Raw genomic sequence first — 10,850 nt, 5'->3', positions numbered from 1 at the left:
TAAATACTCAAATTTGTGTTTTTTTTGTTCGTTTTGGCGTTTGAAAGGCCTCTGTTACTACAGCTGTTGTAGTATGGCAAGATGCAAAAGAGAAAAAAGAACAACATACAGATCTGAAACAACATGAGTGTGAGTAAATAATAATCGAAATGTAATTTTTGGGTAAACTATTCTTGTAAATACGGTTGCTCCTCCCGGACACTAGAGGGCAGCAGCTCCGCGAGACTTCTTGAGCGCTGCCTCTGCGCGCAGCAATTCTACGTCACTGTTTGTGCTGACGCGGCCTAAGCGCTTCATCCATTCGGATCACATACGTGTCTGTCTCTTTTCACTCAAGCCAAGAATCGGAGAGGAGCGCAGACTGGAGACATGGCACCCAAAGGCGGCAACAAACAGCAGTCAGAGGAGGATCTTCTTCTGCAGGACTTCAGCAGGAACCTGTCGGCGAAATCTACGGCGCTATTCTACGGCAATGCGCTAATCGTGTCCGCAATCCCCATCTGTAAGTTCCTCCTCTGTTCCTGTTATGAGACTCAGCATTCCTCCTGACGTGTAGGTTGTGTTTCAAAAGTTAGCTGCCTACCCTATTCTATTCTATTCTATTCTATTCTATTCTATTCTATTCTATTCTATTCTATTCTATTCTATTCTATTCTATTCTATTCTACCTAATTCTATTCTATTCTATTCTATTCTATTCTATTCTATTCTATTCTATTCTAAAGTTTGCTGTGGATTCTCACTTAAAACGTTCATGCTACACTTTATTTGTGGTCTCTGATGACTGATGACCACTTTTATTGTTTTATTTTATTCATTGTGATAGTTTCTTGAATAAATCGTAGCAAAATTCCTGTATTTTGTTCTCACCGGACTCTTGCATATATATTATTTTGTACCAGGGCTGTTTTGGAGGATCTGGCATATGGATTTGGTCCAGTCTGCAGTGCTGTATGCAGTCATGACTCTAGTCAGCACCTACCTGGTTGCCTTTGGTTACAAGAACGTCAAATTTGTCCTCAAGCACAAGTGAAAATACCTAAATGAAACCTCACACATTGTCTCAATGCATTATTTTTCTTTTCTCTCTTCCGAGACCATAATGGCTCTAGGCAACTTTACTGGAAGACTGAATTGATAATTGTGGAACTGTACTTTCAGGGTCGCTCAGAAACGTGAAGACGCCGTGTCCAAGGAAGTGACCCGCAAGCTCTCTGAGGCCGATAACCGCAAAATGTCGCGCAAAGAGAAGGACGAGAGGTATGTTAGTCTTAATTGTGATAAATTCAAATGGTTTTGTCAGCTGTCATCGATAAAATCTTAATATTTATATAGTATGGTGTTCATTATTTTAAATAGCTTTTATTTTTATATTTGCAGTTTTCTTAGTTTTTTTGTATTTCTATATAGCTTTGGTTTATTTCTTGTTTATTTCTAATTTTTGTGTCTAGTTTCATGTAATACTTTATTCCAGATTTATTTCAGCTACCGAAAATGATTTTAATAGTTTTGATTTTAGATAATAAAAACACTGGTGATTATTTTAGACAAGGATTGAATTAACCACCTTTTATGTATCCTGTTGATCTGCTGTCTTAAATATGGCACAGAACATGTACTTCGTTGCTGACAGTGAGTCTTTGTTGCAGGATCCTGTGGAAGAAGAATGAGGTCGCTGATTACGAGGCCACCACTTTTTCCATCTTTTACAACAACACTCTGTTCCTCTTGATTGTCATCATTGCCTCTTTCTTCTTGCTGAAGAACTTCAATCCAACAGTGTAAGTTCACTGTAATATTTAGTCTTTGTGTCTGTTGAAGCCTGTTAATGTTTAATGTTAACCTTATGTGTCTCTCACAGGAACTACATTCTGTCCATTAGTGCCTCTTCAGGTCTGATCGCCCTGCTGTCCACAGGGTCCAAATAAAAGACTTGATTGTATTAGGAGGAAAAGATTGAGGAACAAATGAGAGGATTATGGGGCTTGGGGGGGCGGATGTGTTAAAGGAAGTTTGTTATCTTTGAGGAGGGCGTTTATCATTTCATCTGTTAAAGTTTCATGAAATTCATGATTGCTTAAGGCCTTTTTTGTGTCTGGTCTTCTCTTTTTTTGTTTTGTACCAATAAAAGACTGTTTACTCATGTGTTTTGTCATATTTTACTACAGGGGAGGATGATGTGACCAAATGTTACATCACAATACATTATAGTTGTTTCGGCTGGAAATATGGCTTTTATGATACCAGGAAGACAAGTGAATACAATAGAACAGGGGTCCTCGACTCCACCTGGACCTCGAGATCCACTTTCCTGCAGAGTTTAGCTCCAATTCTAATCAAACACACCTGAACAAGCTAATCAAGGTCTTCAGGATTACTACAATTAAGTTGCAGGTAGGTGTGTTTAATCCAGGTTGGAGCTAAACGCTGCAGGAAAGTGGACCTCGAGGTCCAGAGTTGAGGACCCCTGCAATAGAACAAAGATGTAAAGGAAATAAATTCAAGTAATTAAAGGCACAATATGTAAGATTTTTTTATTAAAATATCCAAAAACCACTAGAACAGTGTTATATATTTTGCTGACTTGTGTACTTACATTATCCCAAACGTTTCGAAGAATGTTTAATTCCAGAGAAATAAGCAATTTCAACTAGTGACACGGACCGTGTCCATAGTGTCATTGTGTCGCCTGCCAATGACGTCATAACCCCTCGATTACCGGTTGTTTTGTAGAAAACATGGAAACACCAAAGACGCTTTAATATGTTATGCGTTTTAATAGACCGGTGATGACCGCACAGAGTAGCATTATAACAGAACTTTCAAACGTATCTAGTATGAAAAAACAGTGCTGCTTTTTTCCCCCCGCATACACACGACCGGAAGGAGTGGAAGCGGTCGACTGTGGCATAATAAAAGCCGCTGCTTTCGAGCCGTGTGTCACGCTCATTCAGCGGCCTCGTTTCGCTTTCAGCCTCACCCTGCTTCATTCTACTACGTTAATAAATCATTAGCTCATCCATGAACATGATTTCTGCCCGAGTCCCGTCGGACTGCATCGGCTGTGGGGATGAAGACGACAACTCCCATGATTCCACACGCAGTCACGGCGTCATCAAACTACGCCTTTGTCTATTCGTTTATTTTGAATACGCGCCCTCTAGCGGCGAAATTACATATTGTGCCTTTAAATGTAATAAAAAAAAAAAAAACTTTATGAATTACATTTTAAAGCTGTGTATATTTTCCATTATTGCTTAACATTAGTGACAGTAGGTACAGATTGCTGCAGAAATTACTTTTTTTTTGTAGGCCAACCCAGAAGTTAGCATCATAGTTCCCTCAATAGGATTTTCCATTGGCATTTGGATTATTGCAGAAAATAAGATTTGTGGCCAGCAAAAATTTATGATTCTTACGTGTTTTATTCATCATGATAATCTTAAAAAATGAACACAGCTTTTATTAATTCTTAAGCCTAAATACAATCGCCAGAAGTAAAAAGCTAACATAGGCGATAAACAAACTACATCACAGTCACATGACTTTACCGTCACCACTATTATAAATTTTAAACAAATTTTTCAGTTTAAAAATAAAATTTTCCCTGAAAGTTTGGGTTAGAATAGTTTGCATGAGCATTATAAGAAACTGAGGCTGTAAACGCACCACCTTTTTCAAGACAAGTAAAAGCTTTCAAAAAAATCACAAGGATCGATTACTGATGTATTTTATGTCCTAGAATAAAACTTCAAAATATCTTGAGCTTGTGTTAACCACAGACCTTGTTTAAGGCATTTAACCAAAACCCCATTCTAAAAACCTATTGAGTTGAGGGCAGTTGAACTGGAAGTGCTAAAATGTTAACTCATTTTCAGGTTGTGGCCTACAAAAATATGTCATCCTTGCAGCACTCTTGGGCCCAAATTTCAGTCGGAAGTTAGCATCCCTATGCATTCCTAAGCCGTTTGAAATGCACTTGGCAAAGGGACAATGAAAAATGTAATTTCATCATAAGCTCTTCATCTTCACTTGGAATGACCCCATGATAATGCAGCACAGCATCCATCACCCCATCAGCTGTTCTTACAACAGGAATTTCTTATTATTGCTGTTATAATATAATTATTGCAAATAAATATACATTTTATAGTTAAGGTTTTAAATTTTTTTTTATTTGAGTATGTTTATACAACATACTTTATAAAACTTGCCATCTCTTCTTTGGATCCTGCAGGTAATCACATTTACCTAATTGTATCGACTATTAAACACATTTCTTACCTATTAAACTTACTTAAACATAAAATGAAATTCATGACAATAAATTGTGTATTTATAATTACATTTGTGTACAACGAAACAATTTTACAATAAAAGTATTTAATTGTCATTGAATTATATGTATTATTGAATTATATGTGAACTGAGACTCTCCCGCTATATAGCCACCCTGGGTCACATGACCATAAACAATAAAATTACTTCCTTGAAGTGACCATCACATGCACCCTTTTCTAACGGACTTGTGGAATGCTCCTATAAATAGGGTCCCCTTCTTGATCTGCTCTTTATTCACCCCATATTAGGCTGCTGTCACTATAAGACTTACTGCATTTTAACTTATGGGCGGCACTTTGGATTTCAAATAATAGTGTTGCACTACAAATATACCCAGTCAGTTTGACTGAATGAAATCATGATTAAAATACAATTCATTGTGCAGTTTTATCTGAACAGAACCAAGTGTGCCTCACATATCCTGCAAAGTGAAGCCAAAACATTTCAGTCACCCCCCTGGTGGATGGCTGCAGTTTATGTCATAAACACCCACCCTATCCACTTAAAGGTAAAGATTCTTTAGGGTCTTAATGAAAAGTCTGTTTTGTAGCATTTTCCTTTAAATGTTAATGAGCTCTGCTGACTCCGCCCCTCCCTTCCGAGCTGCTCTCAGAGAGACCGTTTACTTTAGCCGCATTCATCGTGAAACTTGCTAATTAGCACATTATTAGGAAAGGCGATTTGCAAAGATTCATTACAAAACATTATACTCACTTCTTCTGTAGATGAGGCTGGATCATGAATGATTCGCGCGAACATAGACGCATTTAGGCAGATCGGGGAAGCATTCCCTTCAGAAACAAACAAAATCCACTGCGAGTTCAGCGGCTCAGATGTCAGGAGTAAATGACGACTGCTATGTTCATTATTACATCCAACAACAGAACACCTCAATCGCTTAGGAGTCATTCTTGTCTACATCTGCTCCAGAGGTGAAACAATGGCGGACTGATGACAGCTCACTCAGGGCGGGTCTAAGGTAAGACACCAGTCCAGTCTGTGCTGAAACGCTACTGTCAATCAAACATATCGTGGGAGGGGTCTGTCTGTGTGACGTCACACAGCCAGGCATCTGAGATCGGCTCGATTTGAGAAAGGGGAAAACATTTAACGAGATAAAAAAAAAACACTGGGTAGATTTTTATCATTATAGGGTGGTTGTGTACACACACTGCCAACACACATTTCAGTTCAAACAACTTATAAAAGTGCATGTAGCATCATGTGACCCCTTTAAACAAATGGGATGTGAGCCAAACTAAAAAAATTAAATTACACTTCAGATAATTTTTTTTCCCCAAAGATGGTTTCCATCATTTGAGGTAGTTTCTATCATGCTGATTATCGTTTTTCTAAAAAAAAATAATAATAATTTCTGTTCATTTTAATGAACAGAACCAACACTGAACTGACTTCAGCTAAATAATGACACTGTTGTCTTTTAGAATACATGGAAACAACAAACCTTTGTGACAACACAGAACTGCAATGTCATGTGAACATAACCGCGATGATACAAAATTGACCGGTTGTCAAGTTTATACCAGTTTATTATCAGTATATTGCCCAACCCTAACATGGAAACACACATGGGTTTACTGGCCTTATGCATTTTTATTTCAAGCATATATCTACTTCTATGTACTGTTTACATATTTATATTTACAGAAGTCACTGCTGCCATACAGGGAGAGAGATGCATGATATGGTAAAAGACCCTGAAGCAGAGATTCACAACAGCCTGTGTATCCAACAGCTCCTCTTTTCTCAGAAACAATGTTACAAACTTTAGAAAACAATAGTCACCCCATGGTGTGATTTCTTTGTTTTTGAAAAGACATAATTTACAATTGAGAAAAGCTCACAGTATTACACTCATGGACCCATGGGAGAATGGGCAAGCCCTAATGTTCATGCAGGTGAGGATCAAGGCACTCCGCAGGGAGACTAAAGGTAACACTATGTACACACGGATCTCCTAAAACCTCCCGTGTTTCTTTGAACACGATTTTTTGAAGTTTCACTCTTTGTTTTCTACACAGAACCATCTTGTTTCTTCAAGCCAAATTCCAACAGGTTTAAAACTAATCTAACCACTCTGAGAATTTAAATACTACAGGGTAAAGCAGCTCGTCTGTGTTTAAAATACCTAGAGCGTGATAAAGTATGGCTTTCAAGTAGGGCGAGCAAGAGCTAAAAAATCAAACATGAGGCCCCCACAAACAGTAAATTAGATTCATTCCCATTATATCTTAATGCTGCCATGCATATCGGGAGCTCCTTGATTCTTAAAGGGACAGTCCACCCCAAAATGAAAACTTGTCATTGACTCTTTGTTTTTGACCCAATGGACCTTCATTGTATGGACAAAAACAGTTATTCATACATCTTATAGAAGAAAGAAATCAAGAAGGGTCATGAGGGTGAAGTAAATGATGACAGAATTTTCATTTTTGGGTGAACTACCCTTGTGAAAAAGAAAGCTTTAGAATACTTTTAAAAGGACTACTTATTATGTAAATAATACACTTAAGAATATACTTAAGTGCAAACTGAATGCAATATTATTGGACACTTAATTGCATGTTAATTACAATTAAATGAAAATGTATTATAGTTTAAATTGATATTAAATGCAGTCAGCTAAACTTTAGAGTTTCTTGATCCACTTAAACAGGACTTTAGTACAACTTTATTTGTAATTTTATCATTATTCTTTTGTCTTTGAAATGTGGTGTACTGCCAAATGTACTGGCAAGCATTTATGGTAAACTAAAATGTACTTTCATGTAATTTCTATTGAAACCTATATATAATGTATTTAAATATACATGTAATTACACATTTGTAATGACGATGCTGCAATACAGTACATTTAAAATATTGTAACTTTGAATGGAATAACAAACTACACACTACAAACAACACACTACAGTTAAAATTATAATCAAGTATTTTACATGTGCTTTAATATGTTACTCAACACATCAAAATAATTGTACATCTTTAAAGCACAACAAAATAGTATTACAACAAAATTATTTAAAATGTACCTTAAGGTAAATATTTTCATTTGACTTCTTAAAAGTCCTATTAAGTGTATTAAGAAACATGGTCACTTGCGTGGCCTTCATTAATATTATGTTATCTAGAAGTACAGTTTTTTAAAAATATACTTTGCAAATTTGAAGTATACTAAAGGTGCACATTCAATACAATTAAGCACACTTCTTTTTCACAAGGTTATCTCTTTTGTTTGTTGTTTTCCTCTGAATATCTTCCATACTGTTACTAAAAGAAAAACCAAGTCGCTCATTTATAATCAAACATTACCACAAATGCATTAGGGTGCTGGCATAATATACTCTATGCATGTCAGATCAACTCTAATACTGTATTTATACTGCAGTGCGTATTGAGGTCGGTTTATAATACAGTTGCATGTTCAGTAAGCATGTATTCATAGTTTTATGCTACCCTCGTTCAAGTAATTTCCTATAGTTTAGATGTGTGCATTTATTTATTTTTCTACCACATGTACCTGTGGCTCACATTATAAAGCAAACACGCATAATCTCTTTAAAATATCCCTCAAACAATATCAATACAGGCATTCTTGCACAGGCAAAACAGCTTGAATCTTTGTGAATGCACATTGTTCCACTGCGTCTGTATTCTACAGTCTGTGAAACAGGTTTGCAGTTGCTTCGTTTGAACACAAGAGGGCGACATGATCTGTTCCTCCACTCTGTGTACTAATACAGCCAGACATCATGGTGGCTGATGGTTTTCAGAGCAGAGGCCAAGCATGGGTGTTTATAAGGTTCATAGATCACATTTGTGAGTGAAGCTCTCCTGCAAGGTGCCATTACAAGGTGACACCTGGACACCAATCGAGGGGATTCTTGCAGTTGTGTTTGGGTGCAAAGGCACACTAGCAGAAACAGAGGGGATGCAGGTGCAGGTTATGGAGGACGGCACTCTAAGGCTTCAGAGAGAAGTCAGACCGATGATGAAAACAGATTCAGAGCAGGAACCACTGGGGCATGAACACTGCTACATACATATCTCTCTTCACCCTGAGCCTGTGTCCAGAGCCCCTAGGACCGATAGTCCATCTTACTGTATGGCCTGTTCCCAAGTATATGATCAATGTCTGAGACCACGTGGGATGTCATCTTTGGAAGAAACTGAATGTGCAAAAAATCAGTCAGGGAACTTCTGGAAAATGAATTGATGCATAGAAAGTCAAGAGATTCATTTCCTCACCTGTATGGCTCCCAGGTTTTCAGTTAGCTGCTCTGCATTTGAAGTTCCTAATAGTACAGAGCTCACTCCCTCATTCCGCAGACACCAGGCTGGAGAGAAAAAGTGACAAAAGAAGTCTTTAAAACAATCTTCTCAGCAGATGACAATTTTTGGACATTAGGTGGCAAAATAGAACTAAAAGTAAGTTGTGTTTGGTTGGCCAGCATGATCAGTGCGGACATTTTTTGTTTTGTTTGCATTTATCTTATTTTTGTCCTGCACCTGAGCCTTAGGTTTTTTTTTGGGATGTGCACGCTTTTTTGTATTTTTGACTTTGAGGAATTCAAAAGCACTTCTCATGAATTCTGATTATTATATAAACACAACTGTTTAAAAGTGTGAGTTGGTAAGATTTTTTAATGTTTTTGTCTATTATGCTCACCAATGTTGTATACTTGATCGAAAATACAGTAAAACAATAATATTGGGAAATATTATTACAATTTAAAATAACTTTTTTATATATATTTTAAAATGTAATTTATTCTGTGATGAAAAAGCTGCATTTTCAGCAGCCATTACAGTCTTCAGTGTCACATGATCCTTCTGAAATAATTCTAATATCCTGATTTGGTGCTCAATAAATATTTATTGTTTTTCTTCATGTTGAAAGCACTTGTGATGCTTAATATTTTTGTGGAAACAATTCATTACTGACCCCAAACTATAGGAGATTTTACCAGTGACTGTTTTTGAGGGCTCTTAAAAAGCATGGAATAAACATGTTTTACCCACTGCCACCAAAAATGCTCACAAGGAACGCTAACATTTAAAACAAATTGATTTGTTAAACCTTGGTTGTGTCAGTGCAGCAAATGTTTTACAACACCTCTCAGCAATAATTTAAAGCAGCACTATGTAACTTTTGGCGCTCTAGCGGTTAATAAACAGAACTGCACACATCCCGCGGAAGAACATTCCAACCGGAGCTACTTCTCTAAGTTTATGTCTATGGCAATTCACGCAGGTATGTGTTACTCCGCAACGGTGACGGACCCAACCAGGCTACAATAGTCCAAATATAAGTACTTATTATAAGTGTACCGTAGTGATTACGGAATAAGACAAAAACGCGGTTTGGAAGATGAATTCATGATGTACTCGCTCATTCTATACATTTTGCAAATTTTGAACACAGAAAAAGTTACATATTGCTGCTTTAAGAACAAGAACCAAAACCTGCATGAGCTCTGCTCTGCTCAAAAGTCTACATGAACTGGCAGCTCCACAAGTGTTGATGGGAGAAGTCTTACCTACGGCGAGCTGAGGCAAAGTGCAGCCCAGCTTCTCAGCAATATGACTGAGTTCTTTTAGCTTTGCCTGCTGCTTTCGTCCATCCTCACTGACTATCTTGTCTTTCAGCCACTGGTATGACTTCAAGACAAAAAGACAAGAGAAGTAGATGAGTTGAGTCAGGTAGGAAGAAGCACAGAAAATAAATATTTGATTTGTCATCATGTATATGCAGCAGTAGGTTTCTAGAAAATTCTAGCAATTTATAATTAAGTTTGCCTTTAACTCTGGGTACCTTCATAGCTGCCCTGGAGGATTCTGGGATACCATTTTCATACTTTCCAGTGATGATCCCACATGCCAAAGGTGACCATGTCATGGCGCCCACACCTACAGTCCCCCACAGAATCAAGGTAATATTTATGACCAAGATGAGCAGCTGCTGCATGCTCTCACTGATGAATTCTCTAAATTTGACAGTATCATATTCACTGAGATTGAGTGAGTAAATGCTGATTGATTGACACTTGCCTATCTTATGGTAGAGCTCAGGCAGCTGCACCTCGACCTTCTCCCTCTGGAAGAGATGATACTCAGCTTGCTCACACACTGGAGGAATCAGGTTAAACTGCCTCGCTACAGAATATGCTTCCTAGAAAGAGAGGATAAAAATTACATTACACTTTCATATCAAAATATATACAGTGTGTACAATATATTTGTAATATCTAGAATTTCAACATATTATCTACACATTCTTTCTTTCTGGACCATCAGATTAGCAGGTATTGCAGATATTATACTTGCTGGTTTAGTTTAAAATATTTACAGAAATGCTTGTTTTCTCAGCGTGAGCTTATGTCAGTTTCAAATACTTATCACTATCCTTCAATCTAAAATTTCACATTTTTATTATCACTGATAGGTAGAAAGGGAACAATAAGACCACATTCAGGCAAGACTGAAAG

General features: G+C 37.3%; 2 protein-coding genes across 2 annotated transcripts in view; one reads left to right on the top strand and one right to left on the bottom strand.

Moving 5' to 3' along the window:
• Window positions 1-259: 259 nt before the first annotated feature.
• On the top strand, window positions 260-2,143 carry LOC107671067 (translocon-associated protein subunit gamma-like). Its single transcript, XM_016463912.1, has 5 exons — window positions 260-502; window positions 903-1,029; window positions 1,162-1,260; window positions 1,650-1,781; window positions 1,862-2,143. The coding sequence occupies exons 1-5, from the start codon at window positions 370-372 to the stop codon at window positions 1,926-1,928; spliced, it is 558 nt and encodes a 185-aa protein (XP_016319398.1). The 5' UTR covers window positions 260-369; the 3' UTR covers window positions 1,929-2,143.
• Window positions 2,144-7,621: 5,478 nt separating this feature from the next.
• The window catches only part of LOC107671078 (voltage-gated potassium channel subunit beta-1-like), a 99,802-nt gene continuing 96,573 nt past the window's right edge, over window positions 7,622-10,850 (bottom strand). Inside the window, exons 10-14 of the mRNA XM_016463924.1 lie at window positions 10,414-10,534; window positions 10,178-10,272; window positions 9,903-10,023; window positions 8,611-8,699; window positions 7,622-8,531 (exon numbers count right to left, since the gene is read on the bottom strand). Of these exons, the coding sequence (XP_016319410.1) occupies window positions 8,442-8,531; window positions 8,611-8,699; window positions 9,903-10,023; window positions 10,178-10,272; window positions 10,414-10,534 (516 nt within the window). The 3' untranslated portion in view covers window positions 7,622-8,441. The remainder of the gene's footprint in view (window positions 8,532-8,610; window positions 8,700-9,902; window positions 10,024-10,177; window positions 10,273-10,413; window positions 10,535-10,850) is intronic.

This window comes from Sinocyclocheilus anshuiensis, unplaced genomic scaffold, assembly GCF_001515605.1.
Source record: "Sinocyclocheilus anshuiensis isolate Anshui unplaced genomic scaffold, SAMN03320099.WGS_v1.1 scaffold1382, whole genome shotgun sequence".
NCBI classification, from domain to species: domain Eukaryota; kingdom Metazoa; phylum Chordata; class Actinopteri; order Cypriniformes; family Cyprinidae; genus Sinocyclocheilus; species Sinocyclocheilus anshuiensis.
Note: the sequence above shows the minus strand (reverse complement) of the source record. Positions and strands in the feature narration are given on the sequence as shown.